Below are 23,031 nucleotides of genomic sequence, written 5' to 3'. Positions count from 1 at the left end.
AGGAGTCAGGTGATGTGGGCTCAAATCTTAGCTCTACCCCTTGATACCTGAATGACTCAGGAGTATTTTTGTTTCTATTATGGGATATTAATAAACACCTCATATTGGACAAAGGATGATTAAATGAGAAAAGGATATGAAGGCATCTTGTAAATTCCAAGTAAGGAAACTGTTGACAGTGAATATGATGGTATCTAAAGCTCCATTTGAAATTTCAGATGTGGAGCTGCCTCTTCAATTACTTGATTTATCTGGAGTTCATTCACATTTACACTCACATTTAGGATTGCTCTAAGCCTTTAATGGATTATTCTGTCCCCAGTTAATGAGTATGGATTGCTGCTCTGCTCCAGCTGTCCCCCACCATCCATCCCTATCAGTCCTCCTGTCAGAAGCATACCTGGCCATCAGTGCCAAAGGAGCCACTGGAGCACACTCAGTCAGCAGTTTGGGCATGTCATAATATCTGCTGAATTCACAGGGGCAGGCCTCCAGGTTGAGGTTTTAGTGAAAGCAAAGGGTGCCATCAGGTCTTAGGGAGGTACTGCACTGTTGTGGGGGGCTCTGCCTGGGCACTTCCAGGTGCTTGGCGTGCTTTGTGGTGAAGCCATCCTTGGTGTGGAGCTTGCTGTCACCAGAAGATTGGAGCACTGGGTTTGCCCACATGGGAGGAATCTCAAATATACTTAGTGTCTGCCCAAGAGAAGGAAGCTCAGGTATATTTAGTGTCTACCATGGCCTGCCATCAGGGCTGAGAGGGAGCTCAAAATTGGCAAGAGGCCATGCGGACGTGACAGGCAGCATTCTGGGAACCCAGGGAGACAAGCTGCCTAGGGCAGAGCTTGGGGATGGGGTGACTGGGTCCTACTTGTATCTTCAGTTGTTACAGTGGCCTGAGGCATGGCCCTGAGGTCCCCCTTCTCCTCACAGAGAATGCATGCTTGTGCCTTTTGTCTTGTGGTAACACCTATCATTCATGTGTGGTATCATCACAGTGATTTTGATAAAATTGAGGTAAACAGTATCATCGGGCACCATATATTGAATCTTGGCTGAGAAAGGCTCAGCTCCCACTGTGTCAGACAGATGAGACTGACAGAGACCTGGGAGAACAGATGCTAATGAAAACATAAGGGACTGGCCATTCCAGGATAATAAGAATAAAACAAGGAACAGTAATTACAGTTGGCTGAGTGCCTAGTGAACACTAGTGTACATATATCATCATATTGATTCTCAATAATCCTGTGAGGGAGATATTCTCATTTTGCAGGTGAAAAACTGAGTCCTTGACACAATTATCTCTGTAAATTATTGACTTCTATATTATAAGGGAAAAAGACTTGGAATAAATTGATTAATAATAATCAATTACTGGTTTTTGAGATATCAATGTACTTCTCTCAAAAAGCTCCTTGTTCAAATGTGGCCTAATTTCTTGTTGCTTCAACAAGGTGAAAACATATGGAGCTCTTCCTTCAATGGTTGTGCTTAGGAGACCCTCTGATGAGATTTATTTTAGTCCTTGGAAGATGTAATTGTGGACATAAAAAATCATAAACACACACACATGCACACAACACATATTTAGTGAAATTACTTCATATTTGTTAACTATTATGTTAAAAAATACAATACATTTTTACTTATTCAGAATGGCCTAAGAAAATAAAGAAGTGGAAGCTCAAGTATACTTAGTGTCTACCATGGCCAGCCAGCCGGGGAGAGCTGAGGCGGGGTCTGGACCCAGTGAAAAACATTCATTAGGGCTAATGAATGTTAGCACAGGCTTCCTCCTCACTGGGAGCCCCACTCCATTCTGCTCTGACTTGGGCCCTGTCTCACCAGTGGGGTGTTCTGTCTTAGAAAAGGTTGCTGTCGACCTCACTCAGCGACACTAGGAGTGCATTCTATGAGGGGATGTGCCTATACCTTTGCTTTAACATTCTTTGAATGAGTATAAGAGTTGCTTAATTTCAAAGTTCTTCCTTAGTTAGTATATTTCTTGTAGCATTATGTCTATGTAAGTTAAGCACTTCTGTTCAAAACAGATACTTTTACAATTCAAGATGCCTCTTAATATGCATATTATATATTATGTAATATATTAAAATATACATGAGATATATATTGATTCAGATATTGTAAGAGCAATAAAAATTATCCATAAGAAGGCACTTATGGATCTTACAGTACTTGGGGGACATCATTACATTTGCTTTTTATTATGGCACAATACAATATCGAGGACCAGAGTGATCCGGAAAGAACTGGAGCTTTAGAATGAGACAAATCCAATGTGATAAAATGGTCACGGTGCTTAATCCAGGGAAGTATATATATATGATTTTTATTACATTTTGTTACATTTAAAGTATTTAAAATGTATGAAATTAATGGGGGTATGGTGGAGAAGGTAAGCTCTTGTGATGATTCATAACTTCCTATCATACTTTTTTCTTGTCGATGCTCTATTGTAGAATCAAAGGACATAGCTTTGTAAAAAGTCCAACATATTTGTGCTTGCTCTGAATTAAAATTCATTTGATCTACTGTAGTGTCAATATATGCCATAATACCGAGAATGGAGGAGTCTGAGGCCCTGGTCCATCAACTGACGGTGTGAACTTCACGTCAAGAAGTGAGATTGGTGAATAAGTGAAGACAAAAGGAAAATTGGAGATACAGCTGCATATATGGACCCTGCTCTGAAAATACTCTTTAAAGGTATAAAGATTCTTATTAACAAATTTTATTTGTTCTTTATCTGATCATTATTTTATTTTGATTTATAGAGGAATATATAGAGGGGGATATCTATCTATAAAGACACACATGCTTATGTGTGTATATATAAATATATATGTGTGTGTGTGTGTGTATATATATATAGAGAGAGAGAGAATATATATATATTCTCTAGTCATGCTCCAAATTTGGAGTCTTTTTCTATAGTCTTGAAATTATTAGTGTGATATTGTGATATAATAAGAAATATCATTTAAGGTCTTTGTTCCTGATTCCTGTCATAGAGCTAGTAAAACCTTTGGAATTTCTGAGTGATAGAAGTAAGTGGAGAGTCTTTTGCTATTCCTAATACACCCCTGTTAACCATATATGAGTTTATGCTAATGAGGTGACTCTTATTTTTTCTTTTTTTTATACTTTAAGTTCTAGGGTACATATGCACAACATGCAGGTTTGTTACATATGTATACATGTGCCATGTTGGTGTGCTGCACCCATTAACTCATCATTTACATTAGGTATATCTCTTAATGCTATCCCTCCCCCCAACTCCCTCCCCACAATAGGACCCGGTGTGTGATGCTCCCCTTCCTGTGTGCAAGTGATCTCATTGTTCAGTTCCCATCTATGAGTGAGAACATGCGGTATTTGGTTTTCTGTTCTTGCGATAGTTTGCTGAGAATGATGGTTTCCAGCTGCATCCGTGTCCCTACAAAGGACATGAACTCATCCTTTTTTATGGCTGCATAGTATTCCATGGTGTATATGTGCCACATTTTCTTTTTTTTTTTTTTTAAATTTATTTATTATTATTATGCTTTAAGTTGTAGGGTACATGTGCATAACGTGCAGGTTTGTTACATATGTATACTTGTGCCATGTTGGTGTGCTGCACCCATCAACTCGTCATTTACATCAGGTATAACTCCCAATGCAATCCCTCCCCCCTCCCCCCTCCCCATGATAGGCCCTGGTGTGTGATGTTCCCCTTCCTGAGTCCAAGTGATCTCATTGTTCAGTTCCCACCTATGAGTGAGAACATGCGGTGTTTGGTTTTCTGTTCTTGTGATAGTTTGCTGAGAATGATGGTTTCCAGCTGCATCCATGTCCCTACAAAGGACACAAACTCATCCTTTTTTATGGCTGCATAGTATTCCATGGTGTATATGTGCCACATTTTCTTAATCCAATCTGTCACTGATGGACATTTGGGTTGATTCCAAGTCTCTGCTATTGTGAATAGTGCTGCAATAAACATACGTGTGCTTGTGTCTTTATAGCAGCATAATTTATAATCCTTTGGGTATATACCCAGTAATGGGATGGCTGGGTCATATGGTACATCTAGTTCTAGATCCTTGAGGAATCGCCATACTGTTTTCCATAATGGTTGAACTACTTTACAATCCCACCAACAGTGTAAAAGTGTTCCTATTTCTCCACATCCTCTCCAGCACCTGTTGTTTCCTGACTTTTTAATGATTGCCATTCTAACTGGTGTGAGATGGTATCTCATTGTGGTTTTGATTTGCATTTCTCTGATGGCCAGTGATGATGAGCATTTTTTCATGTGTCTGTTGGCTGTCTGAATGTCTTCTTTTGAGAAATGTCTGTTCATATCCTTTGCCCACTTTTTGATGGGGTTGTTTGTTTTTTTCTTGTAAATTTGACTGAGTTCTTTATAGGTTCTGGATATTAGCCCTTTGTCAGATGAGTAGATTGCAAAAATTTTCTCCCATTCTGTAGGTTGCCTGTTCACTCTGATGGTAGTTTCTTTTGCTGTGCAGAAGCTCTTTAGTTTAATTAGATCCCATTTGTCAATTTTGGCTTTTGCTGCTGTTGCTTTTGGTGTTTTAGACATGAAGTCCTTGCCCATGACTATGTCCTGAATGGTATTACCTAGGTTTTCTTATAGGAGTTTTATGGTTTTAGATCTAACATTTAAGTCTCTAATCCATCTTGAATTAAATTTTCGTATAAGGAGTAAGGAAAGGATCCAGTTTCAGCTTTCTACTTATGGCTAGCCAATTTTCCCAGCACCATTTATTAAATAGGGAATCCTTTCCCCATTTCTTGTTTCTCTCAGGTTTGTCAAAGATCAGATGGCTGTAGATGTGTGGTATTATTTCTGAGGACTCTGTTCTGTTCCATTGGTCTATATCTTTGTTTTGGTACTAGTACCATGCTGTTTTGGTTACTGTAGCCTTGTAGTATAGTTTGAAGTCAGGTAGTGTGATGCCTCCAGCTTTGTTCTTTTGACTTAGGATTGTCTTGGAGACGCGGGCTCTTTTTTGGTTCCATATGAACTTTAAAGCAGTTTTTTCCAATTCTGTGAAGAAAGTCATTGGTAGCTTGATGTGGATGGCATTGAATCTATAAATTACCTTGGGCAGTATGGCCATTTTCATGATATTGATTCTTCCTATCCATGAGCATGGTATGTTCTTCATTTGTTTGTGTCCTCTTTTATTTCACTGAGCAGTGGTTTGTAGTTCTCCTTGAAGAGGTCCTTTACATCCCTTGTAAGTTGGATTCCTAGGTATTTTATTCTCTTTGAAGCAATTGTGAATGGAAGTTCATTCCTGATTTGGCTCTCTGTTTGTCTGTTACTGGTGTATAAGAATGCTTGTGATTTTTGCACATTAATTTTGTATCCTGAGACTTTGCTGAAGTTGCTTATCAGCTTAAGGAGATTTTGGGCTGAGACAATGGGGTTTTCTAAATATACAATCATGTCATCTGCAAACAGGGACAATTTGACTTCTTCTTTTCCTAACTGAATACCCTTGATTTCTTTCTCTTGCCTGATTGCCCTAGCCAGAACTTCCAACACTATGTTGAATAGGAGTGGTGAGAGAGGGCATCCCTGTCTTGTGCCAGTTTTCAAAGGGAATGCTTCCAGTTTTTGCCCATTCAGTATGATATTGGCTGTGGGTTTGTCATAAATAGCTCTTATTATTTTGAGGTACGTTCCATCAATACCGAATTTATTGAGCGTTTTTAGCATGAAGGGCTGTTGAATTTTGTCAAAAGCCTTTTCTGCATCTATTGAGATAATCATGTGGTTCTTGTCTTTGGTTCTGTTTATATGCTGGATTATGTTTATTGATTTGCGAATGTTGAACCAGCCTTGCATCCCAGGGATGAAGCCCACTTGATCATGGTGGATAAGCTTTTTGATGTGCTGAATCCGGTTTGCCAGTATTTTATTGAGGATTTTTGCATCGATGTTCATCAGGGATATTGGTGTAAAATTCTCTTTTTTTGTTGTGTCTCTGCCAGGCTTTGGTATCAGGATGATGTTGGCCTCATAAAATGAGTTAGGAAGGATTCCCTCTTTTTCTATTGATTGGAATAGTTTCAGAAGGAATGGTACCAACTCCTCCTTGTACCTCTGGTAGAATTCAGCTGTGAATCCATCTGGTCCTGGACTTTTTTTGGTTGGTAGGCTATTAATTATTGCCTCAATTTCAGAGCCTGCTATTGGTCTATTCAGGGATTCAACTTCTTCCTGTTTTAGTCTTGGAAGAGTGTAAGTGTCCAGGAAATTATCCATTTCTTCTAGATTTTCCAGTTTATTTGCGTAGAGGTGTTTATAGTATTCTCTGATGGTAGTTTGTATTTCTGTGGGGTCGGTGGTGATATCCCCTTTATCATTTTTAATTGCGTCAATTTGATTCTTCTCTCTTTTCTTCTTTATTAGTCTAGCTAGCGGTCTGTCAATTTTGTTGATCTTTTCAAAAAACCAGCTCCTGGATTCATTGATTTTTTGGAGGGTTTTTTGTGTCTCTATCTCCTTCAGTTCTGCTCTGATCTTAGTTATTTCTTGCCTTCTGCTAGCTTTCGAATGTGTTTGCTCTTGCTTCTCTAGTTCTTTTAATTGTGATGTTAGAGTGTCAATTTTAGATCTTTCCTGCTTTCTCTTGTGGGCATTTAGTGCTATAAATTTCCCTCTACACACTGCTTTAAATGTGTCCCAGAGATTCTGGTATGTTGTATCTTTGTTCTCATTGGTTTCAAAGAACATCTTTATTTCTGCCTTCATTTTGTTATGTACCCAGTAGTCATTCAGGAGCAGGTTGTTCAGTTTCCATGTAGTTGAGCGGTTTTGATTGAGTTTCTTAGTCCTGAGTTCTAGTTTGATTGCACTGTGGTCTGAGAGACAGTTTGTTATAATTTCTGTTCTTGTACCTTTGCTGAGGAGTGCTTTACTTCCAATTACGTGGTCAATTTTGGAGTAAGTACGATGTGGTGCTGAGAAGAATGTATATTCTGTTGATTTGGGGTGGAGAGTTCTATAGATGTCTATTAGGCCTGCTTGCTGCAGAGATGAGTTCAATTCCTGGATATCCTTGTTAACTTTCTGTCTCGTTGATCTGTCTAATGTTGACAGTGGAGTGTTGAAGTCTCCCATTATTATTGTATCAGAGTCTAAGTCTCTTTGTAAGTCTCTAAGGACTTGCTTTATGAATCTGGGTGCTCCTGTATTGGGTGCATATATATTTAGGATAGTTAGCTCTTCCTGTTGAATTGATCCCTTTACCATTATGTAATGGCCTTCTTTGTCTCTTTTGATCTTTGATGGTTTAAAGTCTGTTTTATCAGAGACTAGTATTGCAACCCCCGCTTTTTTTTGTTTTCCATTTGCTTGGTAAATCTTCCTCCATCCCTTTATTTTGAGCCTATGTATGTCTCTGCGTGTGAGATGGGTCTCCTGAATACAGCAGACTGATGGGTCTTGACTCTTTATCCAGTTTGCCAGTCTGTGTCTTTTAATTGGAGCATTTAGTCCATTTACATTTAAGGTTAAGATTGTTATGTGTGAACTTGATCCTGCCATTATGATATTAACTGGTTATTTTGCTTGTTAGTTGATGCAGTTTCTTCCTAGCCTCGATGGTCTTTACATTTTGGCATGTTTTTGCAATGGCTGGTACCGGTTGTTCCTTTCCATGTTTAGTGCTTCCTTCAGGGTCTCTTGTAAGGCAGGCCTAGTGGTGACAAAATCTCTAAGCATTTGCTTATCTGTAAAGGATTTTATTTCTCCTTCACTTATGAAACTTAGTTTGGCTGGATATGAAATTCTGGGTTTAAAATTCTTTTCTTTAAGAATGTTGAATATTGGCTCCCACTCTCTTCTGGCTGGTAGAGTTTCTGCCGAGAGATCTGCTGTTAGTCTGATGGGCTTCCCTTTGTGGGTAACCCGACCTTTCTCTCTGGCTGCCCTTAAGATTTTTTCCTTCATTTCAACTTTGGTGAATCTGGCAATTATGTGTCTTGGAGTTGCTCTTCTCGAGGAGTATCTTTGTGGCGTTCTCTGTATTTCCTGGATTTGAATGTTGGCCTGCCCTACTAGGTTGGGGAAGTTCTCCTGGATGATATCCTGAAGAGTGTTTTCCAACTTGGTTCCATTTCCCCCCTCACTTTCAGGCACCCCAATCAGACGTAGATTTGGTCTTTTTACATAATCCCATACTTCTTGCAGGCTTTGTTCATTTCTTTTTCTTCTTTTTTCTTTTGGTTTCTCTTCTCGCTTCATTTCATTCATTTGATCCTCAATCGCTGATACTCTTTCTTCCAGTTGATCGAGTCGGTTACTGAAGCTTGTGCATTTGTCACGTATTTCTCGTGTCATGGTTTTCATCTCTTTCATTTCGTTTATGACCTTCTCTGCATTAATTACTCTAGCCATCAATTCTTCCACTTTTTTTTCAAGATTTTTAGTTTCTTTGCGCTGGGTACGTAATTCCTCCTTTAGCTCTGAGAAATTTGATGGACTGAAGCCTTCTTCTCTCATCTCGTGAAAGTCATTCTCTGTCCAGCTTTGATCCGTTGCTGGCGATGAGCTGCGCTCCTTTGCCTGGGGAGATGTGCTCTTATTTTTTGAATTTCCAGCTTTTCTGCCCTGCTTTTTCCCCATCTTTGTGGTTTAATCTGCCTCTGGTCTTTGATGATGGTGATGTACTGATGGGGTTTTGGTGTAGGTGTCCTTCCTGTTTGATAGTTTTCCTTCTAACAGTCAGGACCCTCAGCCGTAGGTCTGTTGGAGATTGCTTGAGGTCCACTCCAGACCCTGTTTGCCTGGGTATCAGCAGCAGAGGCTGCAGAAGATAGAATATTTCTGAACAGCGAGTGTACCTGTCTGATTCTTGCTTTGGAAGCTTCCTCTCAGGGGTGTACTCCACTCTGTGAGGTGTGGGGTGTCAGACTGCCCCTAGTGGGGGATGTCTCCCAGTTAGGCTACTCAGGGGTCAGGGACCCACTTGAGCAGGGAGTCTGTCCCTTCTCAGATCTCAACCTCTGTGTTGGGAGATCCACTGCTCTCTTCAAAGCTGTCAGACAGAGTCGTTTGCGTCTGCAGAGGTTTCTGCTACGTTTGTTATTGTTTACTGTGCCCTGTCCCCAGAGGTGGAGTCTACAGAGACAGGCAGGTTTCCTTGAGCTGCTGTGAGCTCCACCCAGTTCGAGCTTCCCAGCGGCTTTGTTTACCTACTTAAGCCTCAGCAATGGCGGGCGCCCCTCCCCCAGCCTCGCTGCTGCCTTGCCGGTAGATCACAGACTGCTGCGCTAGCAATGAGGGAGGCTCCGTGGGTGTGGGACCCTCCTGGCCAGGTGTGGGATATGATCTCCTGGTGTGCCTGTTTGCTTAAAGCGCAGTATTGGGGTGGGAGTTACCCGATTTTCCAGGTGTTGTGTGTCTCAGTTCCCCTGGCTAGGAAAAGGGATTCCCTTCCCCCTTGCGCTTCCCAGGTGAGGCAATGCCTCGCCCTGCTTCAGCTCTCGCTGGTCAGGCTGCAGCAGCTGACCAGCACCGATCGTCCGGCACTCCCCAGTGAGATGAACCCAGTACCTCAGTTGAAAATGCAGAAATCACCGGTCTTCTGTGTCGCTCGCGCTGGGAGTTGGAGACTGGAGCTGTTCCTATTCGGCCATCTTGCACACATACCATGTGCCACATTTTCTTAATCCAGTCTGTCACTGATGGACATTTGGGTTGATTCCAAGTCTTTGCTATTGTGAATAGTACCACAATTAACATACATGTGCATGTGTCTTTATAGCAGCATGACTTATAATCCTTTGGGTATATCCCCAGTAATGGGATGGCTGGGTCAAATGATATTTCTAGTTCTACATCCTTGAGGAATCGCCACACTGTTTTCCACAATGGATGAACTAGTTTACAGTCCCACCAACAGTGTAAAAGTGTTTCTATTTCTCCACATCCTCTCCAGCACCTGTTGTTTCCTGACTTTTTAATGATTGCCATTCTAACTGGTGTGAGATGGTATCTCATTGTGGTTTTGATTTGCATTTCTCTGATGGCCAGTGATGATGAGCATTTTTTCATGTGTCTGTTGGCTGTATAAATGTCTTCTTTTGAGAAGTGTCTGTTCATATCCTTTGCCCACTTTTTGATGGGGTTGTTTGTTTTTTTCTTGTAAATTTGACTGAGTTCTTTATAGGTTCTGGATATTAGCCCTTTGTCAGATATGTAGATTGCAAAAATTTTCTCCCATTCTGTAGGTTGCCTATTCACTCTGATGGTAGTTTCTTTTGCTGTGCAGAAGCTCTTTAGTTTAATTAGATCCCATTTGTCAATTTTGGCTTTTGTTGCTGTTGCTTTTGGTGTTTTAGACATGAAGTCCTTGCCCATGACTATGTCCTGAATGGTATTACCTAGGGTTTCTTATAGGAGTTTTATGGTTTTAGATCTAACAAGCTAATCCATCTTGAATTAATTTTCGTATAAGGAGTAAGGAAAGGATCCAGTTTCAGCTTTCTACTTATGGCTAGCCATTTTTCCCAGCACCATTTATTAAATAGGGGATCCTTTCCCCATTTCTTGTTTTTGTCAGGTTTGTCAAAGATCAGATGGCTGTAGATGTGTGGTATTATTTCTGAGGGCTCTGTTCTGTTCCATTGGTCTATATTTCTGTTTTGGTACTAGTACCATGCTGTTTTGGTTACTGTAGCCTTGTAGTATAGTTTGAAGTCAGGTAGCATGATGCCTCCAGCTTCGTTCTTTTGACTTAGGATTGTCTTGGCAATGCGGGCTCTTTTTTGGTTCCATATGAACTTTAAAGCAGTTTTTTCCAATTCTGTGAAGAAAGTCATTGGTAGTTTAATGGGGATGGCATTGAATCTATAAATTACCTTGGGCAGTATGGCCATTTTCATGATATTGATTCTTCCTATCCATGAGCATGGTATGTTCTTCCATTTGTTTGTGTCCTCTTTTATTTCACTGAGCAGTGGTTTGTAGTTCTCCTTGAAGAGGTCCTTTACATCCCTTGTAAGTTGGATTCCTAGGTATTTTATTCTCTTTGAAGCTATTGTGAATGGGAGTTCATTCATGATTTGGCTCTCTGTCTGTTACTCGTGTATAAGAATGCTTGTGATTTTTGCACATTGATTTTGTATCCTGAGACTTTGCTGAAGTTGCTTATCAACTTAAGGAGATTTTGGGCTGAGACAATGGGGTTTTCTAAATATACAATCATGTCATCTGCAAACAGGGACAATTTGACTTCATCTTTTCCTAACAGAATGCCCTTTATTTCTTTCTCTTGCCTGATTCCCCTAGCCAGAACTTCCAACACTATGTTGAATCGGAGTGGTAAGAGAGGGTATCCCTGTCTTGTTCCAGTTTTCAAAGGGAATGCTTCCAGTTTTTGCCCATTCAGTATGATATTGGCTGTGGGTTTGTCATAAATAGCTCTTATTATTTTGAGATACGTTCCATCAATACCAAATTTATTGAGCGTTTTTAACATGAAGGAATGTTGAATTTTATCAAGACCTTTTCTGCATCTATTGAGAGAATCATGTGGTTTTTGTCTTTGGTTCTGTTTATATGCTGGATTACGTTTATTGATTTGCATGTGTTCAACCAGCCTTGCATCCCAGGGATGAAGCCCGCTAGATCATGGTGGATAAGCTTTTTGATGTGCTGCTGGATTCGGTTTGTCAGTATTTTATTGAGGATTTTTGCATCGATGTTCATCAGAGATATTGGTCTAAAATTCTCTTTTTTTGTTGTATCTCTGTCAGGCTTTGGTATCAGTATGATGTTGGCCTCGTAAAATGAGTTAGGAGGATTCTCTCTTTTTCTGTTGATTGGAATAGTTTCAGAAGGAATGGTACCAGCTCCTCCTTGTACCTCTGGTAAAATTTGGCTGTGAATCAATCTGGTCCTGGACTTTTTTTGGTTGGTAGGCTATTAATTATTGCCTCAATTTCAGAGCCTGTTATTGGTCTATTCAGGGATTCAACTTCTTCCTGGTTTAGTCTTGGGAGAGTGTAAGTGTCCAGGAAATTATCCATTTCTTCTAGGTTTTGTAGTTTATTTGCATAGAGTTGTTTATAGTATTCTCTGATGGTAGTTTGTATTTCTGTGGGTCGATGGTGATATGCCCTTTATCATTTTTTATTACATCTATTTGATTCTTCTCTCTTTTCTTCTTTATTAGTCTTGCTAGCAGTCTGTCAATTTTGTTGATCTTTTCAAAAAACCAGCTCCTGGATTCACTGATTTTTTGGAGGGTTTTTTTGTGTCTCTATTTCCTTCAGTTCTGCTCGGATCTTAGTTATTTCTTACCTTCTGCTATCTTTTGAATGTGTTTGCTCTTGCTTCTCTTGTTCTTTTAATTGTGATGTTAGGGTGTCAGTTTTAGATCTTTCCTGCTTTCTCTTGTGGGCATTTAGTGCTATAAATTTCCCTCTACACACTGCTTTAAATGTGTCCCAGAGATTCTGGTATGTTGTATCTTTGTTCTCATTGGTTTCAAAGAACATCTTTATTTCTGCCTTCATTTTGTTATGTACCCAGTAGTCATTCAGGAGCAGGTTGTTCAGTTTCCATGTACTTGAGCGGTTTTGGTTGAGTTTCTTAATCCTGAGTTCTAGTTTAATTGCACTGTGGTCTGAGAGACAGTTTGTTATAATTTCTGTTCTTGTACTTTTGCTGAGGAGTGCTTTACTTCCAACTATGTGGTCAATTTTGGAGTAAGTACGATGTGGTGCTGAGAAGAATGTATATTCTGTTGATTTGGGGTGGAGAGTTCTGTAGATGTCTGTTAGGTCTGCCTGGTGCAGAGTTGAGTTCAAATCCTGGATATCCTTATTAACTTTCTGTCTTGTTGATCTGTCTAACGTTGACAGAGGGGTGTTAAATTCTCCTATTATTATTGTATGGGAGTCTAAGTTTCTTTATAAGCCTCTAAGGACTTGCTTTATGAATCTGGGTGCTTCTGTATTGGGTACATATATATTTAGGATAGTTAGCTCTTCCTGATGAATTGATACCTTTACCATTATGTAGTGGCCTTCTTCGTCTCTTTTGATCTTTGATGGTCTAAAGTCTGTTTTATCAGAGACTAGGATTGCAACCCCTGCTTTTTTTTGTTTTCCATTTGCTTGGTAGATCTTCCTCCATCCCTTTGTTTTGAGCCTATGTGTGTCTCTGCATATGAGATGGGTCTTCTCAATACAGCAAACTGATGGGTCTTGACTCTTTATCCAATTTGCCAGTCTGTGTCTTTTAATTGAACCATTTAGTCCATTTATTTTTAAGGTTAATATTGTTATGTGTGAACTTGATCCTGTCATTATGATATTAGCTGGTTACTTTGCTTGCTAGTTGATACAGTTTCTTCCTAGCATCGATGGACTTTACATTTTGACATGTTTTTGCAATGGCTGGTACCTGTTGTTCCTTTCCATGTTTAGTGCTTCCTTCAGGATCTCTTGTAGGGCAGGCCTGGTGGTGACAAAATCTCTCAGCATTTGCTTGTCTGTAAAGGATTTTATTTCTCCTTCACTTCTGAAGCTTAGTTTGGCTGGATATGAAATTCTGGGTTTAAAATTCTTTTCTTTAAGAATGTTGAATATTGGCCCCTACTCTCTTCTGGCTGGTAGAGTTTCTGCTGGGAGATCCGCTGTTAGTTTGATGGGCTTCCCTTTGTGGATAACCCGACCTTTCTCTCTGGCTGCCCTTAACATTTTTTCCTTCATTTCATCTTTGGTGAATCTGACAATTATGTGTCTTGGAGTTGCTCTTCTCTAGGACTATCTTTGTGGCATTCTTGGTATTTCCTGAATTTGAATGTTGGCCTGCCTTGCTAGGTTGGGGAAGTTCTCCAGTGATATCCTGAAGAATGTTTTCCAAGTTGGTTCCATTCTCCCCATCTCTTTCAGGTAGACCAATCAGATGTAGATTTGGTCTTTTCACATAGTGCCATACTTCTTGGAGGCTTTGTTCATTTCTTTTTACTCTTTTTTCTCCACACTTCTCTTCATGCTTCATTTCATTCATTTGATCTTCAATCGCTGATACCCTTTCTTCCAGTTGATCGAGTTGGTTACTGAAGCTTGTGCATTTGTCACGTATTTCTCGTGTTATGGTTTTCATCTCTATCAGTTCTTTTAATGTCATCTCTGCAATGATTATTCTAGTTATCCATTCATCCATTCTTTTTTCAAGGTTTTTAGTTTCTTTGTGCTGGTTACGTAATTCCTCCTCTAGCTCTGAGAAGTTTGATCGACTGAAGCCTTCTTCTCTCAACTCATCAAAGTCATTCTCCGTCCAGCTTTGTTCCCTTGCTGGCGATGAGCTGCATTCCTTTGGAGGGGGAGATGTGCTCTGATTTTTTGAATTTCCAGCTTTTCTGCACTGCTTTTTCCCCATCTTTGTGGTTTTATCTGCCTTTGGTCTTTGATGATGGTGACATACTGATGGGGTTTTGGTGTGGGTGTCCTTTCTGTGTGTTAGTTTTCCTTTTAACAGTCAGGACTCTCAGCTGTACATCTGTTGCAGTTTGCTTGAGGTCCACTCCAGACCCTGTTTGCCTGGGTGTCAGCAGAGGAGGCTGCAGAAGATAGAATATTGCTACACAAATAAGTGTTGCTGTCTGATTCTTGCTCTGGAAGCTTTGTCTCAGGGGTGTACTCCGCTGTGTGAGGTGTGAGGTGTCGGTCTGTACCTAGTGGGGGATGTCTCCCAGTTAGGCTACTCAGGGGTCAGGGACCCACTTGAGCAGGCAGTCTGTCTGTTCTCAGATCCCAGCCTCTGTGCTGGGAGATCTACTGCTCTCTTCAAAGCTATCAGACAGGGGCATTTACCTCTGCCAAGGTTTCTGCTGCTTTTTGTTTAGCTATGCCCTGTCCCCAGAGGAGGAGTCTACAGAGGCAGGCTGGCCTCCTTGAGCTGCGGTGGGCTCCACCCAATTCGAGCTTCCCAGTGGCTTTGTTTACCCACTTAAGCCTCAGCAATGGTGGGCGCCCCTCCCCCAGCCTCACTGCCGCCTTGCAGTCAGATCTCAGACTGCTGTGCTAGCAATGAGGGAGGCTCTGTGGGCATGGGACCCTCTGGGCCTGGTGTGGGATATAATCTCCTGATGTGCCGTTTGCTAAGACTCTTGGTAAAGCACAGTATTAGGGTGGGAGTTACCCGATTTTCCAGGTGTTGTGTGTCTCAATTTCCCTCGGCTAGGAAAAGGGATTCCCTTCCCCCTTGTGCTTCCCAGGTGAGGTGACGCCTTGCCCTGCTTCAGCTCTCGCTAGTTGAGCTGTACCAGCTGACCAGCACCGATTGTCCAGCACTCCCCAGTGAGATGAACCCAGTACCTCAGTTGAAAATGCAGAAATCACCCGTCTTCTGTGTCACTCACGCTGGGAGCTGGAGGCTGGAGCTGTTCTTATTTGGCCATCTTGGGCATGCCCTATGAGGTGAAGGATGGGCTGCTTGCCAGAGGAGCCAGCCATGTGATTACAGGGCTGGAAATTTCAGTTCCACTTCCCAACTTCAAGGGAGGCAAGAAGAGCTGGAGATTAAGTCAATCACCAATGACCAATGATTTAATAAATCATGCCTATAAAATAGAGTCTCCATAAAAACCCTAAATGACAGGGTTTTGAGAGATTCCAAGTCAGTGAATGCATCCACATGGTAGGAGGGTGGTGCATCCCAAACTCCAGGGGACAGAAGCTCCTGTGCCCAGGACTCTTTGGGACCTTGCCCTATGTACCTCTTCATCTGGCTGTTCATTTCTTTTCTTTTTTTTCCTTTTTCTTTTTCTTTTTTTGAGATGGACTCTTGCTCTCTCACACAAGCTAGAGTGCAGTGGCGCAATGTTGGCTCACTGCACCCTCTGTCTCCTGGGTTCAAATGATTCTCCTGCCTCAGCTTCCCACATAGCTGGGATTACAGGCACATGCCACCACACCCGGCTAATTTTTGTATTTTTACTAGAGACAGGGTTTCACTGTGTTGGCCAGGCTGGTCTCAAGCTTCTAACCTCAAGTGGTCTACCCACCTTGGCCTCCCAAAGTTCTGGGATTACAGGTGTAAGACATTGAGCCTGGCCCATCTGGTTGTTCATTTCTATCTATTGTAATATCCTTTATAATAAACCAGTAATAGTAAAGTGTTTCCCTGAGTTCTGTGCTGTTATTGCAAATTATCAAACCTGACAGGTGATTATGGGCATCTCCAATTTGCAGCCAAGTTGTTCAGAAGTATGGTGTCTGAAGTGGGGCAGTCTTGAGGGACAGAGCCCTTCGCCTGTGGGGTCTGATGCTAACTCCAGGTAGGAATCGTAGGGTACCCAGTTGGTATCCCAAGAGTGGGAGAATTGGTTATTGGTGTGGGAAGAACCCACACATTTCATGTAAGAAATGTTGTGAATAGAGGAATAGAATCAGAGTTTTATCTTTGTTTTGTTGTTTTGTTTTGTTTGAGACAGGGTCTTGCTCTGCTGCCCAGGCTGGAGTGCAGTGGCTCACTGCAGCCTCAAACTTCTGGGTTCAAGTAATCCTCTCACCTCAGCCTCACAAGAAGCAGGGACTACAGGCTCAGGCCATCACACCTGGCTAATTTTTTGTTTTCTATAGGGACAGGGTCTCACCGTGTTGCAGTGGCTTGTCTCAAACTCCTGGGCTCACGCAGTCTTCTCGCATTGGCCTCCCAGTGTGCTGAGATTACACCAGCAATGTGTGAGCCACCATGCCCAGGCAAGGAATACTTTTTATTTCATTAGATTTCTTAATTATTACATTATTGGTAGATTAGGCTAATGCCGGACTGCCTACAGCTTCTTTCTAAATATAGGTCTACTAAAGCCTCAGATTGGAATTCCCATTGCTTTCAGGACATTGTATATTTGCTGATGCTGCTTCCAAGTATTACCTCTGTCAGATGAACCGCATTATGTCTTCAGGACAGGGCCTTGAATCTGTACAGAAAGATCCCCTCACAGCAGACACTGAGTGTCGCCTCTGTCTGTATTCTCTGAGCGTGCTTTCTAGTGTTCTTCATTTTACTTCGTTGCCAATACCAGCAAACTCTCCTGATCTCTCCCTGCCTGTGGTACTAGTTTCCTATGGCTGCTAAAACAAATTACTATGAACTTGATGGCTTAAAAAAAACAGAAATTTCTCCTAGTTCTGGAGTTTAGAAGTCCAGAATCAGTATTACTGGAACAAAGCCTAGGTGTTGGCAGGGCTGTGCTGCCTCCAGCAGGAGAATCTACTTCTTGCCTGCCAGCTTCCAATGGCTGCTGGCCTTCCATGGCTTGTAGCCCCCTCACTCCAATCTCTGCCTTTCATAGTCACATTGCATCCTCCTCTTCTGTATGTAACCTCCATCTCACGTCCTCTTATGAGGACTCTTGTGATTACATTTAGGGCCCATTCAGGATAATCTTCCTATCCCAAGATCCTTAATTACACGTGCAAAGATGCTTTTTCTATATAAGGTAAAATCCATAGGTTCCAGGGATTAGGACAAGTCAGCACTAAACATTCCTGCAGGGACTCTATGAGACTTCATCGCAAATTGTGATAATAATAACAGAATGAGGTCATTATAATCTGTTTAATTTCCTTAATTTCATAAATAGCAACAACTTCCTAATGAGCACATATATTTACCGATTAAATAACTTTAGAGTACATTCACAAAAAAAATGACTGATAATCTCATTACCCTCATAGAAAGTTATTACCATTTCCAGGCATTTTCTTTTAGTGTTTTCCATATGTTTAAGGATTGCAATAGCCACATGGTTGCGGATACTCTAGAATTCATACTATTCTATCACGTAGATATCCTATAATTCAGTTAACCATTTCCTGAGTACTGGGCTGCTTATAATTATTTATTATTATAAATAAGGTTAGGAGCAGCAACATTGTGCTGCCTTAGTGACTAACACATTTTTGAATGCTTAGTTGGCAGAAAACCAACTGTGGAGTCATCAGTGTTGGGTTGCTCCCCATAGTTCAGTCTCCTGGGCTGAGCCCTGGTGGGTACAGCATTTCACCAAGGACCTATGGCTGGTGTCTCTGCTCCAGTAAATGATGGCCCTTAGCCGCCTCTTTCATTCACCCTGTCAGTGGACCCCTTAAATTGGGCCCTGGGTACTGAAATAAAATATACAACACCTTTCCATTTAAAGTTTACACAAGAATAGCAACATCTAGTATATCTCCATTACACTTTCCAGCTCTGAGAAAACTAAAATATTAAGTGAGAAAAAAATATTTAATTTTTCTATAAAAATGTTAGCCTAGGGAAGAGTATATAAGGGATGACAAATGAGCCCAATTTTCAATAGTGTGCAATTCCATTCTTGGTAGGAAATCAGGTATTTTTTTCACTCTTTCAGGACACTAGATTACTTTCATTACTGAACTGTAGAATATGCTGTAAGTCATAACTAGAATATACCAGGTTTTATCCTAGAAGCCTAAAAAATGTAATTTTGCTTCTCTGGCACGTCTTAATGGGTAGAAACTGGGAATGAAACAGACTTTATAAAAAGCACTGTTTGTGATATCCTCCCTCCAAAAATATGAATGCCTAAACACTGCATTCATCTGAATGTACCTAAGTAACAAAAAATACAGTGAGAAAGAAAAAGAGTGATTTTCTGGAAAACACTGAAAGAATGGAAATAATTTCGAGTTCAAAACAGATTCCTCCATAACACTGACAATGTGTATTTCCCCTGGGCACACACGTACTCAGCAGGAAATTCAATTGTGGCTTCATCTGGGGCCCGAACCAGGGCATCTGTGGGGTCTCTTAGGTATATCTGAGAGTTATCTTGGTCCATGTGTAGTTTTTCTATTACTTTTTTTCTAACGCATGTGAAGGGGACATATCTCTTTGACCTGAAGAAGCAGCCCAATAACTATTTGTTGAATTTGAGTTTAAAAGATTTTTGACTCTGGGAGTTGGGCAAATTGCAAGGTGTGGGAGGGTGATTTTCTGTTGGTGGATATGCACTCAGACAGGAATCAGACAGAACTGGAAGAGATCTTAACAGAAATCGAGTCCAAATTTCTCATTTTACAGAGCGAGAAGTGAGGTCAAGAGTTATAAGGTAGTTTAGAAAAATATTTTCTCTGATTGGGAAAATGAAAGTCTAGCAAAGAAGCAAAACCTGGGCTAACAGTAGACAAGGGCTTCTTGGCCTATATATGCAGACTATATTACAGTCAAGAGCCTTGTCATCCCCATTCAACATTTGGAAAACATGCATCTGGGAATGGTTTCTATCATACACTATGTTGGCTTGAGAATAAGTTAATGTCTGAAACACAAATTTTAAAAAAAGACTTGCACAAGAAATACCTAAAAAGTAATGATGGGGCACAAAGATGTGGTTTCAAAATAATTTGGGAACTTTGGCTTATGTGGTATTAGCCATATCTCTATATATTGTCAATTTAACATTAGTTAAGAACTAACTGGGCAGTTTGTGAACTACGCAAATCTTCAACTCTTCTTTCTTCTCCTTTCTACTACTTACATTTTCATCACTTTACTGTTTATTATCCTTTTTTTTTTTTTTTGCAAAAGAGTGCAAAGGAATAAAGAGTTGAAAAATATTCCTACCAAGTAGTTCTGATAAAGAGTTGTGAAGAAAAATTGAAGAATTCACTAAAAGAACTTTATATATGGAGAGACAGTTGAAAAGTGTTTCATATGCGGCATCAATCAGTAAAGAGAGGTTAATCTTTTGATTTTAACTTTTGATTTAATTGATCACAGTGGATTTCTTGCTTGCCTCAGAAACAAAGTAAAACAAAATAGAAAAAGAACATGAATACGGTCTAATTCTTCGTGGGCTCAATGTTTTCTATGTATATATATTTCTATTTCCATGCAGTCACATAAATTACATTTCCACATATCACCAGAATATAACACCAATGATGGTACAATATCACTGATATCCCAGAATTGCTAAGATCTATAAACAGTAGAGTTTCATTCTGTTGTTAGGAGACATATCTTGACTCTTTTTTTTCCCTCTTAAAGTCTTTCAATCAAAGGAACTACAAGCACTCTGCTTACAGTCAGTGATGGTATCCTTGATGAAAACAGTAGTTTTATTTGGTTCTCCAAGCACTGCACCAATAGGCATCTGAAGAACTAACTCAAACTTCTCTGGGCCTTCCAAGGTGGGCTGTCCCAGGTCATCAAGGATGGTCACGCGGAATGTCTGCATGCGCACGCCTGGAGCAAAGTCCAGATTTCGGCTGATGCCAACATAATCTGTTCCAGCTAGTGGAAGAGGAAAAGGCACTAGTGAGACAGCAGAATTTGTCATAAGTTTTCCTTCAGAGAAAAATGATCATCATCAACTCTGCGGCATTCTCCTTTGTACCCAGCACTCTCAGGATCATATATTTTGGGTTTGATCCCCAGTAGGGGGAACTTCCATATTCTGCCAAATGCCTTGTAGGCCCTTGTGCCATGCCCACCTGCCATCCTCACCAGGGCTTTACACGTCTAGACCAGGCACATCACCTTCCAACTACTTCCACCAAGATTCTGCCAATTGATGGAAGGATCTCTGAAGGTTGCTTCAATTTGAAATGAAAGGATGTGCCTTTTTAATTTTTAATCTTGATGATAAATATGATACATTTTATTTTGATTAGGTTTCACTCATTCGCTTTTGCCAGACATCTGTTTTAATCTCACAACATTCTGCTCAATGTTATGAAGCCGTGAAGTTCTGCCATTCTCTGCGTTGTTATTAATCATTTTTTCAAGCTGGTCCACCTCACCATACAGCTTCTTTGAGACTTATTTGGAAAGCCATTAAATGTAATGATTGTAACATATAATAATCAATGGAATTAAATAGAAACCCCTGAGTGATATAAATATAAAAATAAATAGAGGAACAGAATATTTATATTGTCTCAAGGTACTCCTCCATAAAATATTAATTGCAAAGGAAAAAAGGGAATATAATGAGGAACCCTGGCAGATACTACCTTCCCCAAGTGACCAAAGTTAACACCACCATAATGGGACAAATGGAAACTGTGTGCCATTTGACAGAATACAATGAAAGGATAGTATCATCTTTGTGATATTCCTGCTGAAAATGCATTACCTGAATCTAATGATGAAAAACCATCAGACAAACCCAAATTTGGAAGACATTCTATATAGTATAATAACTGGGTTATAATCTTCAAAAACATCAAGGTGTTGAGAGGACTGTTGTAGACTGAAGAAAACAAAAGCAGACATGACAGCTAAATATAATGCGTGATTTAGAACTGGATTCTTTTGCTGTAAAGAATGATTTGAGGACAACTGTTGAAATTTGAATGAGGTCTGAGTAGATTATGGAAGTGTATCAAGTTAATTTCTCAGTTTATGCTTGTTTTGTGGTTATACAAGAGAACGTCTTTGAAGGAATTACATTGTAAGTTTTTGGAGACATGGTTCCAAACTTACTCTCAATAGTTGATGAAAAAGAAAAGTATCTCATTCTACTTGTTACTCTTCTGTAAGTTTGAGATTACTCCAAAAATTTTTCTAAAAGGCACCAAATAGTGACATTAAGAAAACAAAACAGAGCCGGGCCCGGTGGATCATTCCTGTGATCCCAGCACTTTGGGAGGCCGAGGCGAGCAGATCACTTGAGGTCAGGAGTTCCAGACCAGCCTGGCCAAAATGGTGAAACCCATTTCTACTAAAAGTACAAAAATTAGCAGGGCATGGTGGTGAGTGCCTGTAGTTACAGCTACTTAGGAGGCTGAGGCTCAAGAATCAATTGAACCTGGGAAGCAGAGGTTTCAGTAAACTGAGATCACGTCACTGTACTCCAGCCTGGGTGACAGAGCGAGAGCCTGTCTCAGAAACAAAAACAAAAGCAAGGTTATAGTGAAAATTACTAAGGCAAGAGAGTAATGGATAAGGTTTTGTAACTCATGGACTTTGACTCAGATCTTGGTTTATTGCTTACTTATACTAATTCTTTAACTTCTTTGAGTCTCAGTTTCTTTTCTTCAACTGCAAAATGGGGATAATGATAGCTACCTTATAAGGTTTATTGTGAAGATTATAGATAGTAGAGCAAGGATGCTAACACAATATCTGGCAAATAGTAGGCATTAAGAACACAGAAGTTATAATTATTAATGTAACAAGGTATATCTTATACATATATACATAAGATTAATATAGTTAACTAACCTGAGCAGATATCAAATATTTTCTAGGTTCAATAGATTATCAAGTATAAACCTTACTTCTACAACTGTACTTGTTAAACCCATGAATCACCACCCCAAGCATGAACATTACTTCTATTAGTTCATCCCTACCAGAGAGCTAGCAGAGGCATCATTACTTTTATGCAAAGAGGTTTATCTAAAGGAATCTAAATTTCTCTTTCAAACCACAAGCAAAGAAGTCCACCTAACCAAATTGGTTTCTTCACTCTTGTTTTCATGGATACACACAGAGTGATAAATGACCCTGTCTGAAAACTTAAAAAAGAATGAAAGAAAGGGGAGAGGAGTGGCAAGATGGCTAACTAGAAGCAGCTAGTGTGTGCCGCTCTCATGGAGAGGACAGAGAGTGGTGAATAAACACACAAGCTCTGCAGCTGGATTATCCAGGTGGACAGGTTGAGACTCATCAAGGAAGCAACATGACCCACAGAGAACAGAGAAGAGTGAGACAGGACAGCTGCCACCTAGGACTGGGGCGAAGCCAGGGGAGGATCCCCATCGTGGGTAAATGGTGAGTGAGAGCTTCCTGGGACCCACAGTTCTTCCATGAGCTTTTGCAACCCTGGGCTCTGGAAATCCCCCATGACCACCCCCACCACTGGCGCCTGCAGACAGACACAGGGAACCGTGCTCAGACTGGTCAGAGCTAAGGCTCAGACATGCATGGAGTCCCAGGGCCCCTGGGAACCCTAAGCTCCTGCTGCCTCACATGCCCCCAGGATTGGGGCTGAA

The 23,031-nt window shown here is 40.6% G+C and overlaps 1 protein-coding gene and 1 long non-coding RNA gene across 4 annotated transcripts in view; one reads left to right on the top strand and one right to left on the bottom strand.

The window, feature by feature from the left end:
• LOC139362317 (uncharacterized) overlaps positions 1-23,031 on the top strand; it is a 109,824-nt gene that overhangs the window by 8,510 nt on the left and 78,283 nt on the right. For 2 of the 3 annotated variants that reach the window (XR_011620934.1, XR_011620933.1), the window contains exons 2-3: positions 2,559-2,727; positions 16,642-16,761. This is a non-coding gene — a long non-coding RNA (uncharacterized lncRNA). The remainder of the gene's footprint in view (positions 1-2,558; positions 2,728-16,641; positions 16,762-23,031) is intronic. The other variant, XR_011620935.1, reaches the window with a different exon arrangement.
• LOC105473256 (FRAS1 related extracellular matrix 3) overlaps positions 19,635-23,031 on the bottom strand; it is a 109,200-nt gene continuing 105,803 nt past the window's right edge. Inside the window, exon 8 of the mRNA XM_011726959.2 lies at positions 19,635-20,323. Within this exon, the coding sequence (XP_011725261.2) occupies positions 20,082-20,323 (242 nt within the window). The 3' untranslated portion in view covers positions 19,635-20,081. The remainder of the gene's footprint in view (positions 20,324-23,031) is intronic.

This window comes from Macaca nemestrina, chromosome 3, assembly GCF_043159975.1.
Source record: "Macaca nemestrina isolate mMacNem1 chromosome 3, mMacNem.hap1, whole genome shotgun sequence".
NCBI classification, from domain to species: domain Eukaryota; kingdom Metazoa; phylum Chordata; class Mammalia; order Primates; family Cercopithecidae; genus Macaca; species Macaca nemestrina.
This window is presented reverse-complemented; position numbering and strand designations above follow the sequence as displayed.